Raw genomic sequence first — 24,229 nt, 5'->3', positions numbered from 1 at the left:
AGCCACTGCCGGACATGCTGGCCCCTTCTGGGAGCAGCGCGGGGCCAGGGTAGGCAGGAAGCCTGCCTTAGCCCTGCTGCGCACCGCTGCCACCCTGGAGCCGCTCGAGATAAGCAGCACTGGGCCAGAGCCTGCACCCTGAACCCCTCTTGCACCCCAACCCGCTGCCCTGAGCCCCTAACCCTCAACCCAGAGTCTCCAACCCCCTGCCTTGAGCCCCCTGCCGCTCCCCTCCTGCACCCCAACTCCCTACTCTGAGTTCCCAACCCCCTTCCCTGAGCCCCCTGCCACACCCCTTCTGCACCCCAACACCCTGCCCTGAGCCCCTAATCCCCTGCCCTGAGGCACCTCCAGCACCCACACCCCTCCTGCACCCCACACTCCCTCCCACACACCAACCCGCTGCCCCAGCATACAATTTCCCCACCCAGATGTGGCCCTCAGGCCAAAAAGTTTGCCCACCCCTGTAATATGGTCATGCTTGACTTTGCAACTTTAATATTCTTTTAATAAAGTGTTTTGTATGTAATACGTACACATACTAGATGAAAAAACTTCCTAGATATTCCAGATGCCAAATGTAAATAATGCCTTTTTTTTTTAAAGGAGCATATTAAGAGATGAGCAAACCAACTACATTACAGTCATGTAAAACTGTGTTTAGTAGACATATTTACACAGATGCCGGGAAGCAAGAGATCAGTAGTTTTAAAAACCATGCAGCAGAAAATGTAGGGCAGTTAGAACTTTATCATAACATTGCTCTTCCTCCTACCCCTTCTGTATATGTCTAAGCTTTAGTGATGCTACATTATTTTTGTAATGTTTGGTTTCCTACAAAGATGGCTGTTAGATAAACTGCTAAAAATATTATAAAATTTGGCCCAGTAAGAGATGGGGGGTTACTTTTGGGGACTTTTTTTTTAATTTGGAAAATATTTATTTTACACTGTTTAGTTTGATATATGAAGTATAATAATTACATAGAGTAAAGCATGCGGCCAGATCTGAAGATGCATTACACAGGGCTACTCTCCAGGCATGACCATTTGCTTTGCACTTCTGTGGAGAAGTAGCTGAATCCACATGCTATACTTAATTGCTCAGGACAGCAGATGGAAGGAGTGTGTTGGGGTGGACAGTCGATGTCTTAAGGCCCAAACAGAGATGCCCCATGTGCTGTTCTTCCCAATCCACTATCAGAAAGGCAGCTGGGAGACCACGCATTGTATCACCATATTTCTTGGAAGGCAGACACAGCGCAGATGACTGGTAAAAGGCATCACACACATGGCAAGTATGCAGCACCTACAGCCTTCAAGATCCCTCGGCAACCTTCTCTAATGCCTCGCCTGAGTACGTATTTGGCTGAATTTCCAACGGGTGCCACCCCATCTCAGCATCCTGTGTGCAAGAGAGAGCCCAGTCATGCACCAGCAGTGTGACCAGGGCCCACGCTGCACTGAAATGAACACAGTAATTCTTATATTGTATGTCTTTAATTACTTTCTTAGTCATTGATTCAGTGTAAGATTTCTAAGTTAGTCGCTCCATTGTTCTCCTACTTTATGCTTAGTTCATCGCTCTCAGATGGCCCGATCATTCCAGCATCAACCCTCTTCACAGCTTCTTAAAAGAGAGAGAGAGAGAGAGAGGCAGAGAGAGAGAGAGAGAGAGAGAGAGAGAGAGAGAGAGCGCGCAATATTTTACAGCTCTTGGTGTTATGTTAAAAGGTACAACAGGCAATTTTTCTGAAGATTGCATGTCAGGGTACGTCTACACTGCAAACCAAAAACAAGGCAGCCAGTCTGAGCCTGAGTCAACTGACTTGGGCTCATGCAACAGGGCTAAAAATAGTAGTGTGGATGTTCCCACTTGGGCTGGTCTCACAGACTGGCTGCAGACTGAGCGGGAACGCCTTCTCCGCTATTTTGAGCCCGGTAGTGCAAGTCCCGCGGTTGACTCAGGCTCTGAGACTTGTTGCACAGTTTTGGTTGGGGGGGTTATTTTTGCAGTGTAGACATACCCACTGATATCCGATATGCCTCATGGGTTGGCTCCTATAGCGGGCTGGGCACTTTGACTCTGTGACGGCTCTGTTGCAGCTGTGCCGCTGTAGCATTTCGAGTGTCGACATAGGGACGGCTTTGCAGCAGGATCAGGCCCTTCATATAATCCCTGCTTCAGCCAATCGCATCCTTTCACCTTTGTGCGGCTATTATTGTCTACGTGAAAGAAAATAGATTACTACAGAATAAACAGAATGATTTAATCTGGAGTGACCCTCCTGGAGGGCAAAAATTCATACGGTTCTATGTTTTCAAAAGGAGATGGTTGTTAAAGCTTACCCAGCACATTTTCATTCTTTCCGTCCCCGGGAAGCAGCAGCTGGAATTTCCCAGTGCTAAATACTGATGCATTTTACATTCCTTCTCAGCCTCAGGACGTCTTAGCTTGCCAAGTCTCAACTAAACCTGTGAATGCCAAGGGGACTGATGATAAACAGACATACTCAGCAGCAAGCCTGATCGCTACACCTGTCTCAAAGGCACGCTGCCACAGAGGTCACACCAATGTGATTGTATAAACTATTCCATAGCCTGTGGATGTCAACCCAGGGATGTGGGAGCTTGGATCAGAGAAGGCGAAGGGCCCGATTCTGCAAGGAAGGGCCTGTTACTAAGCAAGTGACTGTGGTCCCATTAGCTTCACTGGGACTACTCATAGGCTTAAAATCAGGCATGTGCGTTAAGCACCTTCCTTAGTAGGGGTCTTAATGCTCAAATGTCCAAGCTAATGACAATTAGTATAAAAATATAGTTTTTAAAAAACCGCTCGGGTAATTCTGTAGTTTATCAGTACTTACTGAGTACTGTACCTACTGCATTCTATCTTACAGGACAATTTAACTCCTTCCTGTACTTATTGACCTACAGATGTTAAGGCAGTGTGCAAAAGAATATTACAAAGCGCACTCCTTTGGGGAGCTCGCTCTGTGTGATAGCCTGTCGTGTTTATTCTTTGAATACAAGTGTCCAAAATTCCTGAGCTGTAAAATTCATATTCCTTTCCACCAGCTGTCTCAGTGCTTGGGCTTCTTTCTTGGATTGTTCAAAGCTTGGTATCCACATCTCTCGCAGAGATGTCCAGCGTATGTTTGGAGAGGAGAACAAGAAAGCCTCAGGTTTCGGGCAGCTCAGGTGGTTAACTTGTGCGTTCCATCTCCTGGGTGACAATCCCTGGCAATGGAGGAGAAACACAGGAAGGGTTTAATTAGACTCCAGGTCATGGATAGCTGCACTGATTAGAATCATAGAATATCAGGGTTGGAAGGGATCTCAGGAGGTCACCTAGTCCAACCCCCTGCTCAAAGCAGGACCAATCCCCAATTTTTGCCCCAGATCCCTAAGTGGGCCCCTCAAGGATTGAACTCACAACCCTGGGTTTTACCAGGCCAATGCTCAAACCACTGAGCGATCCCTCCCGAATTCTTCTCCTCCAAATTCTCTTTCTCAGTGAAAGCATATTTCACTGTTTCTTGCACCGTAGGAACACCTCTTTGTGAAGTTCACGTTCTGGACTGTATCCTGCCTGCTGCTTTGATAGAACGGGCACCGCACATGCAGTGAAACTGAAAGCTTCCCTACCCTGCCCTGCATAATGTACCTTAACCCTGCCCTGGAGAGTGAAAGCGTAGATTGGTTTCCCTGCCCATCCACATGAGTTGTTTGCAGTGTCGTTGTAGCCGTGTTGGGATATGAGAGACACAAGCTGGTTGGTCCTTTTATTGGACCAGCTTCTGTTGGTGGAAGAGAGAGGCTTTCGAGCTTCCCAGAGCTCTTCTTCAGGACACTGTGTAAGCTCAAACACTTGTCTCTTCCACCAACAGAAGTTGGTCCAGTAAAAGATATTACCTCCTTGTCTCTCTCACATCCACGAGAGTGGTAGTCATGGCGCTGATTTTCAGAAGGGAGACATCTCTTCACTGGGAACTGGACTGAAACCAAATTAGTTTTCATATAGGCCACCGAAAAAAGAAACTAGATGGTACAAGCTCCCAGATGAGACAGAATTGGGCTGCACTGAACTGATAACCTAACTGCGAAAGGTTCTATGTAGCTACCAATCCACTGAGTCATTTCAGCAAAATATTCTAATCCCTGCTCTGGGGTCTGATCCTATGCTCTTTGAAGTCATTAGCAAAGCTCCCACTGATTTCAATGGATCAGGATCAGATTCCTAGAGAATAATAGCCAATGCCTCAGCTCGTATAAATTGGAGATGTTCTCTTGACTTCGACAGAGTGGCGCTGATGTATACCAGCTGAGATTCTGGCTCTAAGAGTTTAGCAATTACTTGTTATCATTTCAACATATATGCATTGTGTGGTAGGAGCTATGAAGCGGGCACTGGTGAACTCAGCGGGCCTTTTGGTCCTGGAAGCCTCCTTGATTAGGGAGACCCAGCAATGTGGGAATGAGGAGAATCTCAGCTTTCAGTTCTATAGTTACTCTCTCCTACACCTGCTTCCTCCACTTGCATGGTTAAGCAAAAAAGAAGTTGTTTGATCCGAAATTTGCAATCAGTTAAAGGCTCCATTGAATTGAGGATCCTAGATAAGCTGAATGCTCAATAATTTGCATGGCAAAATTTTTAATCCCCTTTAACTAATGAGCAACAGACAAGTAGCTGAAAACAACTTGAGTATTCTTAGTGCCATTTTGCATATGAGTACAGTTCATCTTCCTAAGAGTTTTCTGTCTCCCCTTGCTGGTTGATGAGAAAGCACTACAGTTCAGACTGCCACAGTAGAAAAGAGCAGAGGAGATGTCCCAAGCCAGCTTGTGTGATAATGTAAATGTGAGCACAGTTCCTGATTTGGATAAGCAGATGTAAAAATAATTCAATTCATATTGATAAAGGACCAAGGGGGAAAAAATTGAAAATAGATTTTGGGTACTCCGTTCTTGGTGCTTGAAATTGGGCACCTAAACTTCTGTGGAATCTACAATCAGTGGCCACTTTTGAAAAGGTGGCTGCCCATCTTTACTGCATGATGATTGAGGGAGACATGACATGAGTTTGTGGTTTCAGTCTAATTCCACGTGTGCTGTGTCCCTATCAGAAAAATCCGCCACAACTAGTAATCCCAGGAGAGAGGCCAAGGAGATAGAACTACTCTCTGACCCTAACAAGTGGCCCCTCATGATCATAACTGATGAACTTAAGAGGCAGTGTTCTCTAAATAAAGTGTATATCGGTCTATGTATGTCAGCATGGCACGGGAGTTTTAGCCCTGCTGGAAGATCAGTCAGATTCTGTTCACCAAAGCTAGCTATACTTAAAAGAAAACAACCCCAAACACAATTAGAGTTATGAGTACCTTTTCCTGCCTTCTGATGTTTTCCCACACCCTATTACACACCATGCACTCAAACACATCAATATAATTGTCCTGCGTGATATCCTGGACTCCCCATTTGCGTTCTCGGATAGCAGTGAGCAGTCGTTGATTGGAGATGGCCCCTTTCAGTTTCCATTCTAGGTAGGCCTCGTACTCTTGGTCATTTGTGTCCAGTGCCTTGATGTAGTGCGCCAGCTCTCTGGGATGTGAAAATCTTGTTACAAGGATTGCACTCTTATTGCTAGGAAGCCAGTCCGTAACGCTGGGGGACCCATAGTACACTGGTACCACTCCCAACTTGAGGGGCCTCCAGAGTTTTTCAGTGATGTAATCCTCGCAGACTGCGTTTTCAAAAGCAAGAATGAATTTGTACTGAGCAAGTATTCTATAGAAGTTACCATCGTCCATGGAGGCTGGGTTTTTGAGGTGCTGAGGAAGGTCTCTGTTATGCAAGCATTCACCATAGGAGTCCACCTGGATGTAGCTCATCAGCTCACGCACGTAGCTGTCCCGGTCTGAAGGAGGGTCGCAATCGGACTGCACATACACAAGCGGTGCAAGTCCTTTTCTCAAGCTATTCTTCTTTTGCAGCGGAACCATGTATCTCAGAGACTTTATGACCTCTATGCCCTCCAGATACTGAGTAGTCAGCGGCAGATGGGAGTGGCGACTGAAGGTAGCTGTATGGTTGAACAAGGTGATGGTAGGTTTGTGGAAGAGCTTGTAGTTGTTTTTGGGCGACTCTTCATGGAAAAGGGCCCAGTCGTGATGGCGTTTACGAGGGAGGGGTAAGCTATCTATATTAAAGTCAGTACCTAGACAAACACAAATAATGTTACTAGCCAAATCCTTAATATATTGAACTAGGAAAAATATATATATTTAAATCACTGTAAAAGGCCCTTGTTATTTACTTCGGGCCTACCTGTGCCACTCTTACTCACAATGAATACGATTGTATGTGTAGTAAGGTTCTGTTGACTGCAAAAGGACTAGTCCTGTAGTAAGGTACTACTCACCATAAGTAAAGGTGGCACAACTGGCCTCTTAATATTTCCAGTAAACTCTGTAATGGAATAGCAGTGTTTTAGATTACAGTTAGGCCAAAAAGGGTTGTGTTAATTTTGCATTTTAGTGGACTCATTATTATTTTTAATTGTTGTAAGACATTTTGAAATAACAGGATTGCTTCCTTCTCTGGAACGAAGGGCCACAGAGTCAAAATAAAATTCCAGATACAATAGTCATAATTATGAAACCAACAATTACCGCACAACAATAAACACCAGTGTGGGGATGTGGGGATCTGTACCACATGTTCTCGTGTAACCAAATTCTCAGATTATGGGCCTTGGAGAATATGAGTTACCATTAAGATGAATCATGTGTGATGGATCTGCAAAGCTAGGGACTTCAACTCCCATCAGCCTCCTCCTCACTGTACATCCCCTTCCCCTGGCCAGGTAAAGTCCTGAACGAGGATGTGGCAGGGCCCTGTTTGGGACTTAGGAGTGGGAGCCACTTAGCAGCAGGAAGCTGGAGAGAAGCCTCGGGAACTGTGCCGCAAACGGACAGGCTGTGACTGCTGGACATCATAGCTGGGTGCAGGTCTCTGTGGGGCTTTTGGGCAAGCAGCAGCAGCTGGGCAGGGAGCCAGTGCAAAGGGGACCCCCAATGAGAGACACTAACTGAGCCTGGCTTGGAAGCCTGCAGATGCTTATTTGCTTGAGTACAGATTGGACTGGAGAGGGCACCCCATGCACTAGGCCTGAAGTGCCCTGCCTCTCGATTGGACTGCCCCAGGGGCCCAAATGAGAACCACTATTGCTCACTTCAAACTGTAACTAAGCTTCTGTATCCAGGGTATCGGCGACCTTTCTCCTTTCCTGCCAGCCCTAGTAGCCCTTTCCTTAGCCATGTGTCTGATTGGCTACTGGGACCCACCAGGGCTAGCGCCTACAAGACCTACCTGCTGTGCTTGCCTTCAAAATGGGGTACATGAGGCATGCTAGTGGCACCCCTAGAGGTTTGGGGTACACAATAACCCCAATAATTACACATGCTTATCGGAGCTTGTGCCCATTTACCTTTAAAGTAACCTTACTTCCACTCCCCTCCCCGGATAAGAAAAAGAAAGACATTATTCCAAAAAGCTTTAGTAACCAAATATCAAGGTGTTATAACAGGTAAGAGAATTAAACCAGACAAATGGATATTTGGGACAGATTCACTCAGACCACTCCAGCAATGCAAAGTAGCCATAAACTTGGCTGTTCAACTGTCCCCTTAGCCTGGGTTTTTGGCTGCTTTGCATCACTAGAATGGCCCAAAGCAGCCAGAGCATGGTGGTAAATCATACACTGTAGCTCAGTGGTTCTCAAATTAGGGCGGCCACTTGTTCAGGGAAAGCCCCCAGCGGGCCGGGCTGGTTTGTTTACCTGCCGCGTCCGCAGGTTCAGCTGATCGCGGCTCCCAGTGGCCGCGGTTCACTGCTCCACGCCAATGGGGGCTGTAGGAAGGGCGGCCAGCACATCCCTCGGCCCATGCCACTTCCCGCAGCCCCCATTGGCCTGGAGCGGCGAGGGAGGGATAACTGGGGGGAGGGATAGCTCAGTGCTTTGAGCATTGGCCTGCTAAACCCAGGGTTGTGAGTTCAATCCTTGAGGGGGCTATTTAGGGATCTGGGGCAAAAATTGGGGGGTTGGTCCTGCTTTGAGCAGGGGGTTGGGCTAGATGACCTCCTGAGGTCCCTTCCAACTCTGATATTCTATGATTCTATGAACCTGCGGACGCAGCAGGTAAACAAACCGGCCCAGCCAGCGAGGGGCTTTCCCTGAACAAGCAGCGGCCCTAGTTTGAGAACCACTGCTGTAGCTCCAGTACTTTTTGTGAGAAGTTCATTTGATTAGTCTGTGATTTGTGTCTTGGGATTAACTGCAAAGTGCTTAAAAAAATTATATCAGGACAATTTATTGGCTGGGGACTACGGTATATATCATTTGATTGTAGTTTAAGTGCTAGTACAGTAGTTTGGATATGACATTTTAATCATTATTCTCAATCAAGGGGATCTGGCCATGAAACAAACTTTCAGAGGTCATCAGGCGAAGCCAAAGTCTGACCATCTTTAGGAAATGCAGCAAGACCTAATTCTTTGGAAAAGACTTCCCATCATAAGAATGACACTCCCTTCAATCCAACCAGCTCCTACAATGATGGGTGGAGGTATAAAATCCTAAAACCACTAGTGCAAGAGTCATAAAGGACAACGGATGGTATTTGGAGGAGTTAAAGCATTCTGTATCCTCTTCTTTTTACATGTGATTCTGTGTGGTGACTGTATGTTCCCATGATGAGGCATCATACAGCATATAGGAAAATGATCCTTGTTTTTTCTGTTTTCGCTGTGTTATTGCGATGTGAGCTGCTAGCAGTGGAGGTGAATTATTAGAACAGTAGCTCATGAGGGCTATTTTCTTTTTAAAACATGCTTTCAAGTGGTGTTAGGAAGAGATAAAGAGTAGAGGATAGTGAAATACCACAGACTTCAGAGTAACCTTGACTTCCCTGACTTTTACATGTACACTTCCTCTTGGAGGAGGTGTCAAGAAAAACGAGACTACAGAGAGGATGCAAGAAAGCAGAGTGAGATGAGGGACTGTAAATGGGAGTGTAAAACTGACTAACTGAGAAGAGGAGGATTGGGCAAAGGGAAGCCTGTAGAAATACGCAGTCGAGGTAAAAGCCCTAAAATGATTCCAGTACCACACACTTAATCTTGGTCTAGCTGATAGACAAAGAGCTTTTAAGGATTAAAGAGATGATGACAGTACCTGCCACTGTGGAACAAAGGGGAATTAATAAGATTATGATGAGATAAAGAAGGTGGAACAAGATTCATAGATTCATAGATATTAAGGTCAGAAGGGACCATTGTGATCATCTAGTCTGACCTCCCACACAATGCAGGCCACCGAATCTCACCCACCCACTCCTGCAATAAACCTCTCACCTATGTCTGAGCTATTGAAGTCCTCAAATAATGGTTTAAAGACTTCAAGTGCAGAGAATCCTCCAGCAAGTGACCCGTGCCCCATGCTGCAAAGGAAGGTGAAAAACCCCCAGGGCCTCTTCCAATCTGCCCTGGAGGAAAATTCCTTCCCGACCACAAATATGGCAATCAGCTGAACCCTGAGCATGTGGGCAAGATTCACCAGCCAGATACCCAGGAAAGAATTCTCTGTAATAACTCAGATCCCACCCCATTTAACATTCCATCACAGGCCATTGGGCCTATTTACCATGAATAGTTAAAGATCAATGAATTGCCAAAATCATGTTATCCCATCATACCTTCTCCTCCATAAACGTATCGAGTTTAATCTTGAAGCCAGATAGGTCTTTTGCCCCCACTGTTTCCCTTGGAAGGCTGTTCCAGAACTTCACTCCTCCGATGGTTAGAAACCTTCATCTAATTTCAAGTCTAAACTTCCTGATGGCCAGTTTATATCCATTTGTTATTGTGTCCACATTGGTACTGAGCTTAAATAATTCCTCTCCCTCTCTGGTATTTATCCCTTTGATATATTTATAGAGAGCAATCATATCTCCCCTCAGCCTTCTTTCAGTTAGGCAAAACAAGCCAAGCTGTTTGAGTCTCCTTTCATAAGACAGGTTTTCCATTCCTCGGATCATCCTAGTAGCCCTTCTCTGTACCTGTTCCAGTTTGAATTCATCCTTCTTAAACATGGGAGACCAGAACTGCACACAGTATTCCAGGTGAGGTCTCACGAGTGCCTTGTATAACGGTACTAACACCTCCTTATCTCTACTGGATTACCTCTCCTGATGCATCCCAAGACCGCATTAGCTTTTTTCATGGCCATATCACATTGGCGGCTCATTGTCAACCTGTGATCCACCAATACTCCAAGGTCCTTCTCCTCCTCCGTTACTTCTAATTGATGCGTCCCCAGCTTATAACTAAAATTCTTGTTATTAATCCCTACATGCATGACCTTACACTTCTCACTATTAAATTTAATCTTATTACTATTACTCCAGTTTACAACGTCATCCAAATCCTCCTGTACGATATCCCGGTCCTTCTCTAAATTGGCAATACTTCCCAGCTTTGTATCATCCGCAAACTTTATTAGCACACTCCAACTTTTTGATGGAAAGCACTTATAATTATAGTCTCCAAAGTATTAATTAGGAAACCTGTGATACGTGGCAAAGTGCAGAGGGGAATGGGGGATGTGAAAAGGCTCTGCTCCTTTGAAAGCACCTTGCACGCAGGGTCTCATCTCCCGGGGTAGAGAGGGTAGAACTCCCCTGGCTCTTAAGGTATGTGTACACTGCAGTCACAGGGTGCGATTTCAGCTTGTGCAGACATACCCGAGCTAGATTTCATCTGCCTAGCTCAGCTACCAGAGCAGTGAAGCTGCATGGCCAGCCTATACTAAGCATGCACTGCCTGGTTTCTCTGCTCCAGTGTTCAAGCCAGCTGGCTTAAAGCTGGTTTGGACATGTCCACATCACAGAATCATAGAAGATCAGGGTTGGAAGAGACCTCAGGAGGTCATCTAGTCCAACCCCCTGCTTAAAGCAGGACCAACACCAGCTAAATCATCCCAGCCAGGGCTTTGTCAAGCCGGGCTTTGCATCAGCTGCAATCACACTCCATGACTGCCGTGTAGACGTACCCTTCAAATTCTAATGTCTGCAGCTTTGGTAGTTGGGACACCATCCCCTGCCAAGAGGTTCACTTCAAGCAGCTGCTGCCTTGGCTCCTGGCAGAACCTTCTGAGGGTTTGTCTCCACTGCAATCCGGGGTGTGATGGAAGCTAAGAGAGATATACCTGAGCTAGCTTTCCTTGCACTAGTGTGGCTAAAAATAGCAATGTAAATGCAACAGCACGGGTTTCAGCACACATGGGACCCTAGGTACATAGTCACATTACTAGCCCATGCTGGGGTCCGTGCCCCCACATCTATACCGCTATTTTTGTCATTTTAGCTAGATTAAAGCTAGGCAGAATGGCTACCCTAGCTTCAATCACATCTCTGACTGCAGTGGAGACATACTGTTAGTTGGCTCCTAAATCCAGAGGAAGCAGGAGCTCTCCCTGCAAATGTAAACGCTGTGATCCCAGTTTTTAAAAAGGAACTGCCTGGAAACCTTCCCAAGGGCAGGAGTAAAATCCACTGTTGGAGGCAACACTTCACCTTTGAACAGAACCCTGAACTCTGAGGAGAGGATGGGCTTCTGTGTGATACTTTTCAAAGAAGAAAAATGACAGGTCAGCAGTGCCTCTGTAGAGACATCACCCACACAGGATGCCTGGGAGAGTAAATACGGATGATTCGACGTAAACAAAAGCAAGTATTGCTAGTAAAACAATTCCACCGAAAAGCACCTTCTTTTACTTTAAGGCACAAAACCTTCTGAATATCCATAGGCAAAAATTTCAGAGGCAGAGCAGGGAAGCTTCTCCCTTGGGGATACAATTCCCTGGCAGGTATCTAGGGCAGTGGTTCTCAACCTATTTACCATTGTGGGCCGCATCCAATACTACCCGCATGGCCCTGAGGATGTCACGTGGGCCGCAGCTCTGTGCTGATTGGGCCGCAAGCGGCCCACAGGTTGAGATCTTGAGATGCAAACACCCAGATCTCCACCCATAAGACAATGGCAGGTGCAAACTTCACAGGAGCAAACTGCACCCTCCAGGAGATGGCTGACCTTCTGAAAAGCTTATCCATAATGTACAATAAAGGCAAGTTAATGCTAATATGAGAGCTTGCTTTATGCATTACTTAACTTTGCTGTGTTTAAATATGTAACAGCCTTGCATTAATATAGGGTTTCTTTTTCGCATTTAATATAATATACAAGCTTTGAGTCGGCCTTTACTGGCAATGATAGATCATTCCCTGCTATTGTAAAAACTAACATTTTTGAATTTGCCTTTCAAAAGGTTTCAAAATGTGCACTGTCGTGATTAAAAAAAAGTACTTGGAGGGTCTTTTTGCTAATATATTCATTCCAGTTTAATTAAGTATATTTAATCATTTCCTCAAGCTTGGTACAATGAGCAAATTGTACTTCTGCTAGAGCTGGGGGTGGCAAACAGAAGCACTGTCATAGGCCAGAAATATCACAGACTTTATAGTATCCATGTGATGTAAGCTTTGGTTTCCTTTTATTTAAAATGGGTCAGCTTTTGATTCCTTTGCTATTTTTTCTTCCCATTCATGCTTCAGCACAGGCTCACTAATAAACTAAACTGACCTACTTACCCTTTGGAATTGGGTGTAATTTAGAGCTCTCAGAATGGAAGAGGTGGGAAGTTTGCAGTTCAGTGTTAAATAAAGCTCACTGATTATCAAAAGCCATTTGTTTCCTGTGGTTCACATTTTGTTTAAAAAAAAAAAAAAAAAACCACATGTGCCCCTCTGAGCTAATGAATCAAGGTACTGAACCCAGAAATAATCTTCTAATATCAGACATTTTAGTTGATGGCTGCTTACAGTCAGAGAATAAAAAAATCTTCCTCGCACTGAATGCATAAAATGCAGTTTTTCTCTAAAAAGAAACTCTGTAAAAATTGCAGCTTCTTAAATGATGCACTTCGAGTTATATCTGCTTACGTTAGTGACAAAAATGTTGTTTCTGTTTTTGACTTCTGCTACCCTGCAAAGCCAACACTGCTCAGAGAGAGAGGTAGATTCTATTCTCTGGGCATCGTCAATGGTAACTGTTTACTGAGTTCCACTCACAGTCAACTAGTTACCCCTTTGGCATGGAAGGGAATGGGGCTGTTATCACATAAGACAAATTGGCGAGGCTAGGAAAGAAACAAGCTTGACTCTCAGATCTGAGGCTGGCTTTTCAGGGTGGGCAGGGAGAAGAATGTCCATGTCACATGTAAACCAAGCACATTTGATCTAGAAGTCAGCCAGAGACAATGCACAAGTAATTCCACAATGCCATTTCCCAGGATCACTTTTCAGAGTAGAACTACACTTTAGGTGCAAGTGGAGATACTTGCTGGTGCACTTTGTCACCAGACAGACTTTAACAACTTCCGCTGTGGAGGGTTACAGTTGCTCTGTACTTGATCTATAACAGAGAAATAGCAGAGGGGAGGGAACTCACTCATTTAAAATGACTCAGTTCCTTACCATAGAAGAGAAAGGCTTTTGTCATGTGATTATGCTGGTAGGTCCTCTTGATAGTAAAGAAACAGACATCCTGTCCACACTGACCTAACCTCCCAGTCTCGCCAGTCAGCGGGGACCACCAGAGCAGGATAGGGTATCTGTCCGCATCTAAAACTCTCCTGGTATAGCTGTAGAGTTCCTGTTTATTAAAAAACTGATATGCATGTTTCCGCTGCTCCTCCAGTTTTAATGAACCATCTTGTAAACTGGAGACTTTTATCTTCCTTTCAGACTTGCCCAGTTCAAGAACCACCTTTGGAGAAAAACACATACATCATAACTTGCATGGCCAGGGACATACAGTTTGGCTAGCAGATGCTAATTTCCTTGTGTTTGTCAGTGAAATGCAGCCATCTCTTGGGAGACTTTGGCAGCTGTTTAGTGGCATTAAGCAGCACTTCATGGCTGTTTTAGTATAGAAGTGAAAAATACTATACCCATTTGAAACTGTAAAGGGAATTTAAGTAGACAAAGTAATTTATTCACCTTGAAACTGGTGAGGGCACCGTAGTTTATAATATACCTTCTGCTGTCTGTCTCATAAAGACTTACAAAATGGAGGAAGGCCCATTTTTAAAATTAGCCCTGCCTAGGGTTACCAGATAGCAACTGTGAAAAAACGGGGCAGGGGATGGGGGGTAATTGGTACCTATATAAGAAAAAGTCCCAAAAAACGGGACTGTCCCTTTAAAAACAGGACATCTGGTCATCCAAGCCCTGCCTGTTACAGGCATGCTCTAGAAAAGGGAGGTGTCAGTAAACAGTGAAAATACAAGAGAAGAGGCGCTCAAGAATACACAAAATTGCCCCAGGTTTTGTAGGATCACTAAAACCTTCTTGTTACGTTGCACACTGTAAATGGTTCTTTGTGTGCAGGGCGAAGGATGACTGCTTAATAGTTGGGGGCACGGGGGAGGGTTACACTCTGATAGCTATGATTATATCATCCAACTCCTGGCCGGACCAAATGAACCCGCTTAGCTTGTGGGAGCTATTGAGATTGCAGTCTAGAGGAGTCTGTCAGCAAGCCAAGACTGACTTACATGAGCCATGGTTGCTATCTATTAATAAAGGCCAGTCTGGTCTAAAACAGCAGCAAATTAAGATACCTCCAAGCTGGTTCAGCTGTGCTGGCTGGCATGCTGTGGGGCAGAGCCAAGTCCCACTGCTCTCCTCCCAGCTGCTCTGGGTGGAAGTAAGTGGGCACACAGCAGACAGAGAGAGACCCTGGGGGCTGGGGAGGAGGGGCTCAGACTTCAGGAGAAGAAGATCAGCAAAATGCAGGACAAAGGACAATTCTGGGGTGGGAAAGGGGAAATGAAGCCCCAGCCTCCTCCAGGGGAAGAGGAGAAACTGCCCTGAAGATACCGCAGGAAGAATGGGCCTGTTTTCTTCTGCCCAAAGATATGCTAATTAAATATACTCTGCAATGGGTATGCTTATTTATATATTATGGAAAAAGATGAACATGTTTATCTTTCATATCAGACTTTTTTGCTGGCCTGACGCTGTGCTTCCTACCACCATAAATGGCCATTGGGTCAGTACAGACTTGGAAGGAAGAATGCCACTTACTGAGTCACCATCACCATTCGTGGCAGCGCCTAGGTTTCCCTGGCGGTCTATACTTTCCCAAGTATTGAACAGGTGGCCAGACAAGTCCCGGGCTACTATGGAATGGCTGCAGGTCCAAACAGCTGGGATTTAGGAGTTTTGTGATATTATGATCAAAGGACAATGCGTTGGAGACAATGCTCCAGGAGACGCCCAGCTCTGAGAACACTTTCTCAACTCTGTCAACTGTCTCAGGGCTTCCTGGCCACAGTTTGCAGTCAGTAGCTCAGTCCAAAATTATTAATGATTTTAGACATCTTTAAACATGCATCAAAATTTCATTTGTCTGGAGAAGAAGGGCTACTGATGAATGCCTATAAATAATAATTTAAAAAAAGGAGAAAGATCAGACTTTGAAGTAATTGTGGACTTTTGTTTTCATTTTTTATATATGATTAGTATTACTAAAAGTTTTCTAAGCCCTTATTACCCACATTGATTTTTTGCCTTTGGGTTTTGTCTTTTCTCCTTATTTTGTAACGAAGTTATTAATTCATTTACCTTTTCCCTCTAGCCCTGTGCTCTCAGTGAAGTCCACAACTAGTAGAAATTCTTTACAAAGATTCTTCTTAAAGTGTTATTTATTAATGAAAATATTTAGGGCCTTTAATGACATCTTTGTCCTGCCGGAATTGTGTAATAGTTGGAGTGCAACCACATGCATCTCTTTTCCCTCCCTTCCACGACTAGAACTCTTCAGCTACCCAATCCGAGGATTAACTGTACCTGGAGTGTAACAAGAAGAAAAAAGAAGGCCGTAAAGCAGAATAAAGATGCCCAAAGTTTCTTCCTTCCAATTCTAATCATGCTGTGCTGCCAGGCCCACAGAGTGCCAAGTGGTGGTCAAGGCCTGTTATCAGGGATACCAGCTCCTCCTACAGCTTCAGTCATTCCTGCTGTGCTTTCCCATTCTGTCATTGTTTTTCTCAATGGCCACACCTGCTCAGAAGGAGGCTCCATCAAGGACTGTATTCCAAGCTCAGTGTTTGGTTCAATGTCTAGACAGGACTGTGTTCTTCTGTAGACATCAGAGCAGCATTTTGAACCAAAGATACCTTGGAGGTGGATGGACTGGCTAAATCAAACACAGAGTGAAGGGGCAAATATTAGAAACATATGTGCTGTCAACAGAAGTGCAGTTAAAATTAGTACCAAGTGGAACGCTGAGATGCACTTAGCCGATACCGTTACTACATACGTTCCAGATAGAAGCCAGGCCTGCTAAGCACACTAACAACCTAGACAGGGCCTGATTCTCCACTGACATGAACCTCCTAGGCATTGACCCTTGTGAAAAATGGGTGTAAAATACCTGTAAAAACACCTGTGTCGCTGAGCAGAGGATTCTGATTTGCATTCACTGTACACAGGTGTAAATGATCAGAGCCTGACAATTTACCTAACACTTATGAGTCTGAGAACTTGGTCTAATAACAAGAGTGAGAAATACCTCTATCCGCCCCATCAGAAACCATTTATTATTACTCGTCCTTACTATCAAGACAGTGCCTAGAGACCCCCTTGTGGACATCACCAGCTGGAGAGGATTAGAGCACCCACTAGGTTGCTCTAATCTATGCCTGGCTAGCCTCAAACTGGCCTTAGAACCGTGGAGCTGCGACCGGCTCCTTTGTGACTCCCCCTCTCAACTGTGCCCCACAGAAGCTAGCTGCAGCAGCAACAAATGTTGCCCAATGAGTTTGCCACCATGTTCTACATCTGTGCAGCATAGGGCTGAAATATTAGCCTGCTGATGTGGGCGTGTTTTACATGCCCTTTGCATGGTATAAAGGGCTGCACACATCGGCGTGGGAAGTAGGGGTGCGGGGGGTGCTGTAGCACTCCCAGGTTGTATGCGGGGCCACTGACCCCACACCCAGGGATCCACTCCCTGGCTCCGGTCCCGGGGGCTGGCCCCATGCCCCACTTCCTAGCCACTGGCTCCATGTATAAAACTGGGGGTGTTTCCCATGCCTATGCCCTGCTCCCGGCCCTCCGCCCGCACTCCACCCCTCAACCCCTCATCTGGGACTCGGGTCCCGGCTGCCAGCCCCACTCCTGGCCCCGCGCCCAGGGCTCTGTTCCTGCGGCCCCACTCCCTGGCCGCTGGCCCTGTGCCTGGCCCCGCCCCACTCCCCACTCCCAGGCCTCCTCTCCCGAGGCCCGCCCTGCACCTGGTCCCCTGCTCCCAGGGCTCCACTCCCAGAGCCCCACGGCTGGCCCCACAGCTGGGGCTCTGCTCTTGGCCCCGCACGTGGTGTTCTGGCTGCTGGCCCCTGCCCGAGGCTCTGCTCCTGGCCCCACGCCCACCCCCAGCTGTGGCCTTGGCCCCCTTACCCCTTGTCCGAATCCCCCACTCCCAGAGACACAGCCCTGCTCCCAGCCTCAGCTCAGGGAGGCCGAGGGGGGCAGAAAGGTGTAAGGGGGCTGGCTTTCAGCATCCCAATTACTAAAAACTTTCCAGCGCCACTGGCTGCACAAGGTGCAAGGCAGGAGGTGTAAGGCCTGTATTTTGTAACTCCCAATAAGATCTGAAATACAGGGCCAAACTAACAGTTCAGTCCCAGCTGCTTTGCCTGGATCCAGCGTGTCTGCAAGTCTGGCCTGGAATGAATTATGGAAGATATATGGAAAGTAGCTACGAAGCATGCACAAAAATAACCCCACTGTCCAGACTTAAACATTTGTTTAAATTGAACAGAGAAATCCCCTTTCACTTACAATGCATTGCCCCAGTTCAAATAATACACATCTGGGTCCCAAGGCTATATTGGGCCATGGCCTCTTATTACCACATGACACAGGACCAGGATTTGGCCTATGCGTCTTTAAGAAATGAACTATGGAAACAGTTAAGTCATCCCTGTCCCTGTTTCAATGGCAGTGAGAGATGCCATTTTGCTAATGCTGGATCTCCTGCATGGTACCAGACTGAGCCAGAGGACACACATCTCCGCATTGTGATGAATGGGAAACTAGAAGGTTTCAAAGCTGTTAGAGGCAAATTACACCAGGAGTTCCGCTGGTAGACCCTATCAACATAAGTCTGTAGTGTAGATCAAGCCTTACGTATTTCATATACTAAGATTAATATTTAAGTGGTCCAATAATTTTATATTTGACATATGAGACGGAAAGCAAAATGTCTTCAACCATATCTGCTTACAAAGGTACCATACCTGCTTACTCTTGAGTGCGTTAGACTTTTTGTACCTTTCTGTTTGTTAACAAAACACATTCAAATGAATTCCTCATTAATATTTTCATTGTGCACAACAGTTAATATTAATATAAAACATCCAAAAACACTACATTCAAAGCATATTAACATTACAAAGTTCAGCACTCTAAAGTTAGGAAATGCCAGAATTAAGGCTGCCTGTGCAAACTTAATGCAGCCCCCTTACTTGCATGTATTTTATGAAACAGTCTTTAATTACATGATCACATGCTATTTTTCCACGGGACCCGGCCTCCTTCAGTGAATAGGTAGTTATTCAATAACTCTATTATCGTCATTCAATATGTGGCCTTAGACCTTATTTACCACACACCATTCAAACCCAGCACTGAATACAGAATTTCCTCCCGAGTCGGGGGACTTTAACTACCTGATCAAGGCCTCTGACACAATGAATCGCTAGGGCCTATGGAAACGCCTTCATACATTTAGTGGCCTGGAGAAGATGATTGCTGTTATCCACTTATTCCACGGTGGCCAGGGTGATGGAGTGTGCTGACTCATCAGAAGCCTTCGCTGTCACCAACAGCACCAAGCAAGGATGTGTAATGGCTCCAGCCCATGCAGGACTTTGATGGAGGTGTACACATCTAGTTCGGGTTGGATGGGGGCCTATTCAAACTACAGCGACTCAGGGTCCACACCAACAGGGGCAGTACTAGGGGGGGCTTGTGGGGCTATAGTCACCCCAAAATTTGCCTTAGCCCCCCTATAGCCACCCTTCCCCAATCAGGAAGGGCTCCCGTCACTGGGCTGCTCATGTTCCCACAGGCGCTGCTCGCTGTCCCCTGCCATGCTGCTCGCACTGCTGTTTTCAGTTCTCAGACTGGGGGGCACAGAATGTATTTGGGGTGGGGTGAGCTCTGAAGGAAGAGCAGAGAGAAGCAGCTGCTCGCTGCGCACCCAGCTCTGAAGGCAGCGCCGCCTAGCCACAGTGGAGCAGTAAGGGTAGCATGGTAAGACTGCCAGGTGAGCACCCTAACCACGGGGTTAAATGTTATAAGGGTTTGTCATCACCGTGAACTTGCCTCAGAGACCCGATCCAGTAGGCGGCCCTGATTTGTGAATCTCTCGGAGGCTTAGATGGGAGCTAAGCACCCAGACACCCACAAGGAGGGAGCAACGCACATGCTCAGAGGCAGAAACGTAAGTGCCTAAGGAACTGAGGAGCTGAGGGAGGTTAGGCACCTATAGCATTTTAGCTGGAGTTGTTTGCATGTCAGTGGTACCCGAAACTGGGACCTGGATGCCTAACTCCTTTGGGGCATTCACAGCTCTGTGCTTCGTCTCACAATAGTAAGGGCCAGGTTGTCAGAAGAGCTGAGCTCCCATTTAGGTACCTAAATGAACCAGCCTTTTTCAAATGTGCTCAGTGCCTCAACAGCTCCTGTTATTCTGTGTGAGCTGCTGGCTGCTGAGCACTCTTGGAAATCTGGCACTGTGTTCCCTAGAGAAGGGAGGGGGAAAGCAGTTAAATATGCTATGCCATGACTTTTTAAAAATGACAGGTTTCAGAGTAGCAGCCGTGTTAGTCTGTATTCGCAAAAAGAAAAGGAGTACTTGTGGCACCTTAGAGACTAACCAATTTATTTGAGCATGAGCTTTCGTGAGCTACAGCTCACTTCATCGGATGCATACTGTGGAAATTGCAGAAGACATTATATACACAGAGACCATGAAACAATACCTCCTCCCACCCCACTCTCCTGCTGGTAATAGCTTATCTAAAGTGATCATCAAGTTGGGCCATTTCCAGCACTAATCCAGGTTTTCTCACCCTCCGCCCCCCCACAGACAAACTCACCCTCTTGCTGGTAATAGCCCATCCAAAGTGACCACTCTCTTCACAATGTGTATGATAATCAAGGTGGGCCATTTCCTGCAGAAATCCAGGTTCTCTCACCCCCTCACCCCCCTCCAAAAACCACACACACAAACTCACTCTCCTGCTGGTAATAGCCTATCCAAAGAGTGAGTTTGTGTTTGTATGGGGGTGGGGGAGTGAGAAAACCTGTATTTGTGCTGGAAATGGCCCACCTTGATTTTCATGCAGGTTGTAAGGAGAGTGGTCACTTTGGATGGGCTATTACCAGCAAAAGGGTGAGTTTGTCTGTGGGGGAGCGGAGGGTGAGAAAACCTGGATTAGTGCTGGAAATGGCCCAACTTGATGATCACTTTAGATAAGCTATTACCAGCAGGAGAGTGGGGTGGGAGGAGGTATTGTTTCATGGTGTCTGTGTATATAATGTCTTCTGCAATTTCCACAGTATGCATCCGATGAAGTGAGCTGTAGCTCACGAAAGCTCATGCTCAAATAAATTGGTTAGTCTCTAAGGTGCCACAAGTACTCCTTTTCTTTTTAAAAATGGGTGCCTGAAGTTAGGCTCCTACGGGTGGCTTGGTGAGAGTTGGCAACACTGGATTTTTATTACATGCCTCGTGGATTTGACATTTTTATTAAAGCCGCAGCTCCCGACGTCACATGAATACATGCCAATCTCAGCTTCTGTTTTTAAAAACTTAGGTTTCAAATAATCTTTATCACTGTGGAGAAGATTCTGAAAACATGAGTCCACTCTGAAAGCGGAGAAACCAGAAGACAAAGAACACAAAATATATTTTTTTTAGGCCTGTCTCATGAGTTTTGAATGCTTTGGGGTTGGCAATACGGCCTAGGTGCTCAGCACTTTTGGAAATCAAGCCACGTGTTCTGGTGGTTCACTGCAGTGCTTGAAGTGCACAGGAAACATAGTGCACATATATAGTGGGCCAAATTCTACCTTCTGTTAGACTGGTGTAAACCCAGAATATCTACATCCAGAGCACAATAGAACTCAGTTCAGTGCCTTTAATACAATGGACCATTTCTTTTCCTGCTTAGATCAAAACTAAGAATCTGATTGAGTAAAAATTTCCAGCCAGAAATTAGGCTAGAGTTGCTAATTTTGGAGGACGGGGGTGACATTTACTTTCTCCACATATTGGCATGTTGTGTCTCCCGTCGGTGATGATATTACAGGATCATGTGCTGATGCACTGCCAGCATACTGAATTTGAAATGCCCAAAGTAAGTTCAGAACTTTCAAATAGTGGTAACAGTAAATATTTGTTTTATGGTAGCACCCCTAGTTGTTTTGAAAGCTTAGCTGGCCACCTATGACTATCAGGACTGTCCACGAATTTCAAAATGGGTAGCGATGTTTGGGATTTGAGCAATGACTGGAATACATTACAAACTTTTAGTCTCCTATGGAGCGAAACAACCTCATTTAAATTCACACAAATGCATTTTGGAAACCTCGTCTATTCAAAATGCCAGACTGTACAGCCCAGCAACGCACAGATTATTTGTTTTCCAACATCGAACTACATCTGCTTAAACAGTTTATAACAGCAATCAAAGGCTCTAGGGTTTGCTGATCCCGTTCTCCATCTCAGCCCTTTACGGGTTGCAGACAGCTCTTTGCATCTTTCTCAGCATCACTGCATCCTATGCTGTTAGATAACCAAGAAATCCACACCAGTGATGATTTTTCCCCTTACCTCAGGAAAACTGCGGGGCTCTTAGGCCATTGTTGCTATGCTCTTTTTACTTTCAGTTTGTGCAGCTGTTCGAGATCAGGATAAAAACCTGGAGCTTAGAATATTTCTCTTAGCAAAATAAATATGCAGAGAATCCCTCTGAGTTCCTGGGAATCCAGTATCCATAGTTTCACGAGTCCTATTGCCAAGCAGAGCTTCATCCAGGATTGGAATCCAATCTTTCCTAGGTCCTGAAAGTTCTGCAAAGGAAAACTAACTACATTAATTGTGCTATCATTTTTGTGAAGATTGCGCTTCCTGGAAGTCCCTGACAAGGAGATCTCAGCAAAAATCTGTTCTCTGTGCTGACTTCTTTTTTTTGATAACAGTGCAGTTATTGTGGCCAGTCCCGCTCTCCTAACGGGACTTAGATTCACTGTGTTCTGCCAGAGGAGGGCTGTTCAGTTGTAAAAAGAAATGCGTCATAAAAGTTTGGAGTGTGCGGTGAGCTCTGTGCTTCTCCAGCCAAGGGCCGGCTAAAATGCATCCACTTGGCGAAGTCTGTGATCAGATGTGTCACTTGGAAATAAAGTTGACATGTGGAGTATAAAAATGGCGAGGCTGATTCTCTCTTGCCTGCTGCATCTCTCTGCATGGGCATCTCTCTACTCCTGTGCAAAGTGAATGTAAAGCAGGACCATTCCAAGCGGCTAGCACTCTGTGTAGGTGGAAGTGCCACACACAGGCAAAGTGGACTCAGGCCCTCTGGGTCGAAGAAGCTTATGGAAGCTGCTTCCATTATTTGGATTAAAGATGTGCTTGTTTTTGAAAGCAGGTTACTTTGGCCCGAGTCAGGTTTCTTTTGTATAAATTAGAAAAATCTCATGTTTTATGCCTGGAACATCAAAGGGGCAAGTGGATTGTGTTTGGGGGGAAATTAGAATTCTCTGCTCCCCCAGAATATAGGTGTCTTGTTTTGCAACTGATGGCCCAAGATGAGCCCAGCCTGTGTGTGATGTAATTAATGTGGGGGAGAGGGGGTCAATGATGGAGGAGAATGGAGAAACGGGTAGTAGTGGAAGGGAAGATTCATGGGCTATGGCGGAGGAGACTGGAATGGCAGAGCAGTTTAAAAGTGTGCAGAAGAGTTTGGGGGGGGGGCTGGTGGTGTTGGGGAGGTGGGAGGGATAGTAGGGGAACATGGATGGTTTGGGAAAGGAAGGTGGGGATGGAGACAGGGAGGGAGACAGGATCACTATAAGAGGGGAATGGAAGGGTATAAATGACAGCTTACCCCAGCAGAGGCATTTTTAAGGACTGGCTATAGAACTGTATGAATAGACATGGACATTGTTGTAGGGCAGAGCATTAACTTATGAAATCTAATGTTAATTGGATGGTGCATGCTCCTGACCCCACCTGGTTTTAGATAGAGCTTGTGGCGATATGGTGTAGCAAACAGTGCCAGCATCATTTATAATGTTCCTGTCAGTCATCTACTGCATGGCATAGAGCATGCAATAACCACAAGATATATATAGATTCTCAGATGGGGTCTAGTGGCTAGAGCACTGGACTAGGAGCCAGGAAGCCTATAGTCTATTCCCAGCTCTGCCTCTGACCAGCTATGTGGCCTTCAAAAATTCACTTCCTCTCTCTCTGCCTCTTTTTCCCCTTCTACCCTTTGTCTTATCTGTTTTGACTGTAAGCTCTCTGGGACAGGGCTTGTCTTGCTACGTGTATGGATAGTTCCTACCACAATGGAGCTCTGTCTTCTCTTGGGGCTTCTGGGTGCCACTATTATGCACACCATAATTGCCACCGGACTATTAGGACATATTTTAAGAGTCTGAATAACATCAGCGCACCTCTCCATTGTTTGTTCCCAGTCTGTGGTGCTACCTTTCACAAATTTATCACGTGACTGAAATACTTGGTGTTTTTCTTAAGGGCCCTGCTCCCGGAGTCCTGTTATTGGCTGGAAATCTCAGCTTTCATGGTTTTTTTCAGTAAGTTCCTAGCCTTCATGGTTGCGGAGACTGAAAATATGATCCGAGTGCACCCTAAATGCTCAGGAACAGAAGACAAATAAAATGAACTCAAAATTTGTTTTAAATCTCATGATTTTTAAGTCTCTCGTGATTTTTGAATACGATGAGTAGTCCAGGGTGCAGCAGACAGAATTAGAATTTAGGGGCGGATTCAAAGTCCACTGAAGT

At 45.7% G+C, this 24,229-nt stretch overlaps 1 protein-coding gene across 2 annotated transcripts; it reads right to left on the bottom strand.

The window, feature by feature from the left end:
• Positions 1-1,644: 1,644 nt before the first annotated feature.
• Positions 1,645-22,671, bottom strand: POFUT3 (protein O-fucosyltransferase 3). 2 transcript variants are annotated; one of them, XR_012639443.1, is made up of 6 exons: positions 22,032-22,671; positions 15,974-16,322; positions 13,595-13,886; positions 5,384-6,219; positions 2,349-3,239; positions 1,645-2,225 (listed from the first exon to the last, which is right to left on the bottom strand). XR_012639443.1 is itself a non-coding variant. In XM_074952153.1 (5 exons), exons 2-5 carry the CDS (start codon positions 16,052-16,054, stop codon positions 3,015-3,017), a joined length of 1,434 nt encoding a protein of 477 aa, XP_074808254.1. In that variant the 5' UTR covers positions 16,055-16,322; positions 22,032-22,671; the 3' UTR covers positions 1,645-3,014. The 2 variants fall into 2 exon arrangements, 1 of the variants encoding a protein (XP_074808254.1); XM_074952153.1 differs by having other exon boundaries at positions 1,645-3,239.
• Between the last annotated feature and the right edge of the window lie 1,558 nt (positions 22,672-24,229).

The sequence above is a fragment of the Natator depressus genome, chromosome 5 (assembly GCF_965152275.1).
Source record: "Natator depressus isolate rNatDep1 chromosome 5, rNatDep2.hap1, whole genome shotgun sequence".
NCBI classification, from domain to species: domain Eukaryota; kingdom Metazoa; phylum Chordata; order Testudines; family Cheloniidae; genus Natator; species Natator depressus.
Note: the sequence above shows the minus strand (reverse complement) of the source record. Positions and strands in the feature narration are given on the sequence as shown.